A 9,585-nucleotide genomic window follows, 5' to 3' on the forward strand; every position below is an offset into this window, starting at 1 on the left:
ATTTAATATTCAATTGTTATATTTGATGTATTCAAATTTGAAATGTTTTGCCTCTTGTTTTTGAAAACTGTCAAATCTGACATATACAAAATTGTGCAGCACGATTTTGTCAAAATAATGACAGATGCGTTTATTCGAAAGAGTGTCTGTAACACTTGAATACATCAAATATGATAGCCAAAAATAGACAGATCAAATTTAATGTTCAACTGTCATATTTAATGTATTCAAATTTGAAATGCTTTGCCTCTTGTTTTTGAAAACTGTCAAATCTGACATATACAAAATTGTGCAGCACGATTTTGACAAAATAATGACAGATGCGTTTATTCAAAAGAGTGTCTGTAACACTTGAATACATCAAATATGACAGCCAAAAATAGACAGCTCAAATTTAATATTCAACTGTCACATTTGATGTATTTAAATTTGAAATGTTTTGCCTCTTGTTTTTGAAAACTGTCAGTTCTGACAGATAAAAGTTTGTGCAGCACGATTTTGACAAAATAATGACAGATGCGTTTATTCAAAAGAGTGTCTGTAATGCTACAATGTGGACAATGGACAACTGTCATATATATTCAAATTTGAAATGCTTTACTTCTTGTTTTTAAAAACTGTCAAATCTGACAGATAAAAATGTGTGCAGCACGATTTTGACAAAATGGTGACAGATGCGTTTTCTTTAAATATACATGTTTGACATGTTACATTGCGAAGTTAAATGGATTATTTCAAAAGAATGATGTGAAATAAACATAGATGAGGTACAGTTTCAATTCTGAACTAATACAGTTGTGAAATGAAAAGTGATTAAATTTAGAAATAAATTGTTTTTCATTTACCTCTGTGTTCTGTTTCTTGAAGCGCTTATCGTCTGGAATCCTCGTACCGTGCTGCTTCCAAGAGATCTTCACCTTGGAAGTCTCGTTGGAATCGAGATTCTTCACCTCGCATCGAAGTCTCACGTTGTTGCCCCGATGTTTGGTGACGTTCTTCAGCTCGCGCACGAACTGCAGCGTCCCGTTCGTCGTCGCATTGTACTCCACGTAATCCTCGTAGTCATCGCCGTAGTCCTCGTACTCATCATCAGCTCCGTCGATTGCAGCAAACGCTAAAAGACCCCAAAAAAAATAAACACCTGGTCACAACCTCAGCTGCTGCCACTACTAACTAGGCTACCATCTCAGACATAAATATGTGTAGAAAAAGTTTAACTTTTTTTTTTAAATAAATCACATACATATATACACACACACACAATTGGGCAATCGGTCCGGGGCGCCGAAAATAACCGGCGGTTAAATTTAGACCGCGCGCGCGAACGTAAACAGATCCTCGTCGAGCGGACGGAGTTTTCGCATGGACACGGAAGAGTGCGAGAGTGCCGTGCACGTTGTTCCTCACGACAGAAGAGGATCAATCAACCTACAACCCCCGTGCTTCATCACCAAGGCAACAGTAACATCATCAGCTGATTAGATCCGTTTCCTTGGTTCTTCTCTCTCTCGAGTTATTTTCTTTGATATCTTCATCCGGGTTTTCAACTTGGCGAAGATTGATGGAAGTCGCGTTTTCTTCCACCGATGGATTCCGTCGCGCGCGAATTGTTGCTGCCGCTGTATTGGATGATGATTATTTATAGACGGTCGGGGAAAATGAGTGGCCGAAATGAGGTCCGCCGCTCCGAGGATCATTGTTTCCGGAAGGACTTCGTGCAGCAACAATAAGAGGAAGAAAACGTTGAACGAAGAAGCTGTGCATCATCATCATCAAACTTGGATGACGGACGGATTAAGATCAAGATGTTTGTTCGGAGGATGTAAACATTTCGGTGCGGTGCGGCATATCGTTGTTTTCCGCCAATAAAGAAGTATATCACTTCTCAAGAATAGTACTTAATAGTAGTAAAATTTAGCTTTTAAAGTAAAATTTAACAAAGAGGTGTTGTTATTTTCGATATGATCCTGTACGGCCATCGAACGTAAACAAATTGGGCCGAAGAAGGAGCGAACCATACACCATTTGTATTTATATAAATATTTCGGATTGGAAATCTAGAAATAGATTATTTCAAATAAACAGTGGGACGGGATTTCACCTTCTGCCTGTCTGTATCTGCTCCTGCTGCTGCTGCTTCTTCTTCTTCTTCGTCTACTTCCACTTCTTCCGCTCCCGTGAAATTATGTCAAAATCGATGAACATGTTGCGGACGAGACGCAGGGACATCAATGTCAAACCAAACAGAAGGTAAAACTTACACCAATAAAACACATTAACACTTCTCTGACACTGAAATTGTCAGGAATTCCAGTTAATTGACCTCATTCGTATAATTAACATGAGAAACTACAATCCGATCCTTAAATAACTCGAATCCTCCTTGTTTTTTAAAACTTTAAATCGAACAATCTAAATTGATTAACTCTAATTTGATATATTGAAAGTTGATTTTTTTGACACCTGTCAGAATAACAAGCTTTATTCCTACGCATCCTTACAATAACATTTCCGCTTTCATCATAGAAGAAATGTAAATAAAAGAATCAAAATTAAATGTCATTGAAATTAATTGAAAGATGTCAGCAAATAACTGTCAAATTACATTTCGTTTATATAAATGTTAAGAATCTAACAGAATCCTATACATTTCTTAGATATTTTTTTCAAATTTTCATTCAATAGTTTTAAAATTAATTGAAATTTAGAAAGTCTGAAAATAACTGTCAAATTAAATGTCGTTAAGGTTAGAAAATTAGTTTTGGAATATTACCCAAGTACGAAATTTATGTATTTACAGATTTATTTGTTTATTACATAAAAAAAATGAAGATTTTAGTTTTTAAAAAAAATATGACAAATAAATGTTAAATTGAATATGTCAATTGATTTTCAGAAATGAAACATTATCAAATTTAATATTATAAAATTGGATTGTTGAGAAGTGAAGAAAAAACATTTCGTTTCAGAAGTTTCGAAATTAATTTTCAAACGTACTCAATTTACATCAAATTTTAGTTAAAATATCAAATACGATACAATATTCAAAATGTCATTTTTGACATTTGAAAAATTTGAGAAGTTTCTAATTAATATGAAATTTTTTTTTATTAATAAGTCAAAAATGACAGTCTTGAAGTTATACAAATCTGTCATTTTTTGACGTTTTGGATAATCTAATGAAAACATTTGAAAATAAGAAAGTTTTGGTTTTTGGACCAATTATTAAAAAAAAATTATTAATAAGTAAAAAATTACAGTTTTTAAAGTTATACAAATCTGTCATTTTCTGATGTTTTTGGATAATCTAATGAAAACATTTGAAAATAAGTAAGTTTTGGTTTTTGGACCAATTATTAAAAAAAAATTATTAATAAGTAAAAAATGACTGTTTTTAAGTTATACAAATCTGTAATTTTTTGACGTTTTGGATAATCTAATGAAAACGTTTGAAATTAAGAAAGTGACAGATGTTTTGGTGTTTGGACCAAATGTCAAAAAAAAGTCTTATTGTTTTTGAAAGCTGGAAATAGCCTAAGAGTATTCGTGTATAAATTTAACAAATGAAACAAAACGAACGGACAAGACACACACACCGTTTGCATCTTGTGAAATTGGGGCCTCCGAAGAAAGTGGAACAAATTTGCAAACGGCGACTTGTATTTACTGCAGCCGGCAGCCACAGCACACTCGGATATATTATATAGTAAACCTGCCATTGGGAAATGCAATCTTTCTCTTACAGTTTTTCTCTCTCTCCCTCTTTCACACACTCTCTATGTGTTTCTCTTGCTGGAAAGTCGAGGAATTTCGAGAATTAGGACATCGAATCCATTTTCGATGTGTTCCCATTTTGCTGTCATTACAGAACTTCAATTTGCAAATACACAAAACGTCAAAATCAATTACCAAAAAAAAAACAGAGAAAGCTTTGGTTTATATTTATAAGTTTAATCCGACGATCAAATGAAGTTTATTGGAAAGAAAATGTAAGATATATATATTAAAGTTTACAGCCTGTTTATCGCCTCCTAACTTCTTAATAATACGCAACAAAGAGGAGAAAAACACTTCGTTTTTTTTTTAAAACATCCAAATATTTTCTGCTATTGCGAAAGCGAAAACTAAATACAATACGTCACGACGCGTTTATCAGTTAAAACGTAATAATCTCAAAACAAGATAAAGTCTACATTTTTATTTTTTTTTTATTTTTATTTTTCTGGATTCTTCGCAACTGTCGATTTCGAAAACAACCGAACGACGACATTAGACCTCTTGATACCTCTCGGGATTCAACTTCATTTAACTATTTACAAGTCGATAAATGAAATGAAAAGAGAGAAAAAAAAAATAACCGGAGATTAAGTGCTCATCCAGCATGCGATGTTTCGAGTTTAAAGTTCTAATAATTGCTTTTGACTCATTCATCGACGGCCCACTTGAGCCCCACACACACATACACTGTATCATATACATAGATTTACTCACACACATACAGACACACAAAAGCAGGTCGTAAATCTCTCAGAAATAAGATTGTAAACGTTGTAATGGCACGAAGAAGAGAGAAGGAGAAGAAGGAGAGAAAGACCTAATATACCGTCGCGTCCACAAATACTATATTTTGTCCTGCACTTCATTAAAACCGTGCTCTAAACATCATCAACTGTTTTGTATTTGTTTTTCACGTCTCGTTCTTCTGTTTTTAGTTCTTTCTGTAAGCAAGCAAGCAGGCGACTGCTGCTAAAGTAAAGATTTACTGCTTAAGAATAATAATTTTTCGGAAATACACGCGTTCTCGTGTGACATCTGGAGTCGCTCTAGACCTAGGCAAAATAATCCGGATTAAAAATAGGTTTTTTTTTTCCACGTCAATGTCACATGGAGACGTCAACTCACAGCGATTTTCGTTTGAACTTTATATAATATTAAGTGTGAAGAAAACAATTCTGATTGATTTACTTCGTTAATTATCTGATTTGTGTCTTCTAAATGTTAAACATTTAATTGAAATTTATTACTAAATATTTCAACATTTCTCAAATTATATTTGCCACTATTCAAAGACTCTCCAAACGTTTTGACGTTGCTTAAACGTCAAAATGACATTTCTAGAAATTGACGTTTGTGACATTTAAACACATTTATTATTAAATGATAACCCAACATAACATTTGTTGACATCGTGTAAACGTCAAAATGACACTTTTTTTAAAATTGACAAATGTATAATTGATTTTAACATTCCAATCAAGTATGTCGATATTTCAAATATATTTTTGAGAGTTGTGACGAAATTTTAAATTTGTGATCAAGAATGATTGAAATTAGAATTTCGTGACAAATTTTAATATATTTTTGCTTATAATTAATGTCATTTGTTGACAGATCAAAATAAATAAAGTATGTTTATCGTATATTCTAAATATGTATAAAAATGTAACATTTTAAACGTCAACAATACATAATTGTTGACATTGACATTTGTGATATAAAACCATTATTTACTTAAGATAAAATTATGTTCTTAATAGCAAATTCATGAAATTGAAAAATTGACAATGTCAGTTGTGACAACCATAATTATGTAGAATGTTATTACTTAATTAAATTGGAATATGTGACATTTTTAAACGTCAAAATTATATAATTTTCGACCTTGACATTTGCGACTATCTTAATTATGTAATTAGGATTCATTCATATATAAACTTTTTAGTTAATTGATAAATATTTTCAAAATTAGTTGCACAAATAATATGACATTTTTAAACGTCTAAATTATGTAATTTGTTGACAGATCAAAATAAATAAAGTATGTTTATCGTATACCCTACATATGGATACAAATGTGACATTTTAAACTTCAACATTTCATAATTGTTGACATTGATATTTGTGACATAACCATTATTTACTTAACATTCTTAGATAAAATTATGTTATTAATAGCAAATCCATGAAATTGAAACATTGACAATGTCATTTGTGACAACCTTAATTATGTAGAAACTTATTAGTTAATTTAAAAATATTATCTAAATTGGAATATGTGACATTTTAAACGTCATTTTCGAACCTTGACAATTGCGACAATCTTAATTATGTAATTAAGATTCATTCATATTAAAGTAAAAGATAAATATTTTCAAAATTGGAACATGTGCAAATAGTTGCACAAATAATATGACATTTTAAACGTCAAAATTATATAATTTTCGACCATGACATTTGCGTCAATCTTAATTAAGTATTTAAGATTCATTCATATATAAACTTATTAGTTAATCGATAAATATTTTCAAAATTGGTTGCACAAATAATATGACATTTTTAAACGTCAAAATTGTATAATTGTTGACATTGACATTCGTGACGTAACGGTAAATTGTAATGGATACGTTTACTTAACTGACAGACTACGTAGTGATCTAATGCATAGCAAATGCATGAAACGAATTTAGTAAACATTGTCAAAATTGGAACGTGTGTGTGTTTTATCATCGATTGGAGGAGTTAAAGATGAGTTTGGTTGTGTGTTTGTGTTTCATTGTACGTAACGAAACGTATTCTCGCGCAACCGTTGAAAGACGATTCTCTGAAAATTTGTCAATAAATAGATATGCCAATTCGCGTGGAGATCTAAACACGAGCTAATGTAAAAAAAAAGAAACAAGTTCAAAAAGAAACGAAAAAAATAGATTAGCGCCAGTGGCGACGTCAAAGGTTTTCGCAATTCGCGTTTACGGATGGGACTAAAAAGGGTCTTTTTCCAAGTAGAGCGAAGATATTTTTATACATAATTTGGCAATAATACATATAGACATAATGCTTTTTTTCTTCTTATATATTTATATACATTTTTTTTTAAATATATTATTTGGTCTGCCTGGTGCGGATTTGGATTTGTGTGTTTGCGTGTGTATGTGTGTGTGCGGGAAACCGAATGTGCGAGAGATGAGAGAACCACGAAAATAGTTTTTCAAGTGTTGTTTCGTGTGTGTGGTGGTTGGTTTCACGGCCCGAACGAAACCGTTTCGAAATTTCCCAATTAATAATCCATCCATCCTCGTTCTGAACCGGTGTCCATAAAATCTGGACATGGACAAGGAGGAGTCCAAGAACAAAGTCAAGTAAGAATGGGGATGATTGAGTGCTCGAGATGTTAAAAACGATGGTGGTTTTAGACAAACGATTGAAAATGTGTGTTTTTTTTTGTCTCTTCAGATTGGACAGGAAGTCGTCCAGGGGAATGATCTACGAGAACGAGGAGCTACGACTGAAGACGATAAACATAAACGCAGAAATAGAACGGGGTGAGTACACGCTGCAAATCCAAACACTTGCTTCCTGGACTAATAATTCAGTGTGTGCTGTGGGATTATTGTTTTTCTTTAAATTTTATTTGAATGAACGTATTTATTTATATATTTGTGAGTGGGACAAAACGGAAAAAAAAACGATGCATTGACCTCGACCCAAAAAACATGAAAATACTGTCGCGTTTTAACCGCCACTTGTTGGATTTTTCTTTATAGGTCAATCGGACATCAAGAAGTTGCGACGCGAAAACGAGATGCTGAAGAAGGAGATCTGGTGCTTGAGGGATGAATACGCGAGATTGGATAAGCTGCTGAAGGAGAAGGATTTCTCCTCGAGTTCGACGTGCTCTTCCAGTGATTCGGTGCGTTTTATTTTTTAGAAAAAAATAGAATTGTTTTGGATAACTTTAGGATTTTCAGGATTGTTGCACTTCGTGCACGGAGGAGTACCAGGAGGTGGAGACTTGTCAGAATCTAGAGAACGTGCAGAAGACTAATCTGAAGAACCTTCACGTGGAGTTCGATCATCTTTCCGTGGTGCCCGAGGAGAATTCCACTGAGAATTCTGATAAGAATTCGACGAGAACTTCGATTCCCAACGAGATGGTGATCAAACCCGACGAAGGTTACCCCGATTTCCCGACGCACTTCTTCGCGCCGTTGCCGACGACGTCCGGTTACGATTATTTCATGACGCCGCCGACGCCTCCACCGCCGCCGCCGCCCCCAACGACATTCCAACCAGAAATTGTTCCGCTGCAGAAGACGTCCAGCGACATCATTGTGAAATTAGACAATCAGAGCTTCAACTCGCGCAGCTCCACTACTACAACGTTCAACAACGGTGGTAACCTGGAGGAGCTTCTGAACGATATCGAGAGCATCTCCAAAGACATCCTCAAGTTGTCCACCTCGCAAACGAATCTCGCGCCGTACAAGAGCGAGCTGAACGTGGTGCTGATGCCCACGCCGATGCCTCTCATCGGTTTCGAAAAGTACCACAACATCTCCGCCAGCTGCGAGAGCATCTCCAACAAACCCGAAGAGTCTCAACTGAACTTCCCCAAGCTCGAGGTGTTTCCCAGTCTGCTGGAGCAACCGGAAACGCCGAAAATCGAGATACCCGATCCCCTCGACTTCATCAAAGATAAACAAGTGAAAACGTGCAGTTCCCGCTCCAACCTCCTCGACCTCACCTCCTCCGATCACATATCCAGCGAGAACGAAGAAAACAAATTGAAGAGGAACGAATCTTTGCTGTCGCCCGAAGCCAAGAAGAAACAGAAGATGAGCATCCGCCGTAAAGTCAGTATACATTTCAAGGGGAAGAAAGAGAAGAAGGCCGAGGTTAAACCGCCATCTCCAGGAGTCGAGGTGAAGCTGAAGAAGACGCCCAGCGTCGACTCGAAGCGATCGTTGGAGGAGCGCAGCAAACACGTTTCCTCCGGGTCCGAGCGAAACTCGCAGGTGATGACTGCCAAGCAGCAGCTGAGGAAGAGCTTCTCGGTCAGTCCGGATCGTAAGCACGTGCACGTGAAGGAGCAGGACAAGAAACACAAGAAGCACAAGAAGATGGGAAGCGCCGCTCTGAAGCAGAGGAGGAGCACCATCAGCACGGATCGTTTCCATCGCGAGAGGAGCTTCTCCGTCTGCACGGATCGTTCCAATATGTTCGAGCAGCAGAAGTTGAATGCTCCAGGTGCAGGCTTCGGTTCGAATTACAGCGCTTGCGATTCGGAGAGGGAACGCACGAATAGCGTCAGCAGTTGCGGCTCTGCGAGGAAGATGTCCAACATACCTAGTTTTCCGGTTTCGGGGAAGATTCCTTGGTGCGGTTGCTGGGGCAACGGATGCATATAAAGACTCACTCACACTCATTTCATTTACTTATTTATTTATATATATATATATCGTAATTTTTTTAATAGACTCAAAACGAAAACAAATTCTTATCGTATTTCTTCCAACAACAATTTCCAAATATTCTAGTTCAAATCGTATAATTTCCATAAATAAGTTCGATTTCTAAGCTAAGACTAAAATTATAGCTTTAGTTATTTTCAAGTGAATAACTTATTACAAGAATAATCATCAAAGTAAGCGAAAGTAAACAAAAAAAAAGTGTAAAACTTCAGTTATTTAACTGCAATTGTTTTATGTATCCATGGAGAAAGCAGGAAGAGAAATAATAATTAACGGAAATATAATTTACGAAAATTACATTTTAATTGAATAATGTAGAAAAAAACAGAAATTTTAT

General features: G+C 35.3%; 1 protein-coding gene across 2 annotated transcripts; it reads left to right on the top strand.

Moving 5' to 3' along the window:
- Positions 1-1,347: 1,347 nt before the first annotated feature.
- LOC108559619 lies at positions 1,348-9,238 on the top strand. 2 transcript variants are annotated; one of them, XM_017916953.1, is made up of 4 exons: positions 1,348-2,250; positions 7,231-7,319; positions 7,542-7,687; positions 7,746-9,238. In XM_017916953.1, the coding sequence occupies exons 1-4, from the start codon at positions 2,186-2,188 to the stop codon at positions 9,183-9,185; spliced, it is 1,740 nt and encodes a 579-aa protein (XP_017772442.1). In that variant the 5' UTR covers positions 1,348-2,185; the 3' UTR covers positions 9,186-9,238. The 2 variants fall into 2 exon arrangements, with proteins under 2 accessions (XP_017772442.1, XP_017772443.1); XM_017916954.1 differs by lacking the exon at positions 1,348-2,250 and adding an exon at positions 6,911-7,136.
- The last annotated feature ends 347 nt before the right edge of the window (positions 9,239-9,585 follow it).

This window comes from Nicrophorus vespilloides, unplaced genomic scaffold, assembly GCF_001412225.1.
Source record: "Nicrophorus vespilloides isolate i.1.1-1 unplaced genomic scaffold, Nicve_v1.0, whole genome shotgun sequence".
In the NCBI taxonomy this organism is placed as follows: domain Eukaryota; kingdom Metazoa; phylum Arthropoda; class Insecta; order Coleoptera; family Silphidae; genus Nicrophorus; species Nicrophorus vespilloides.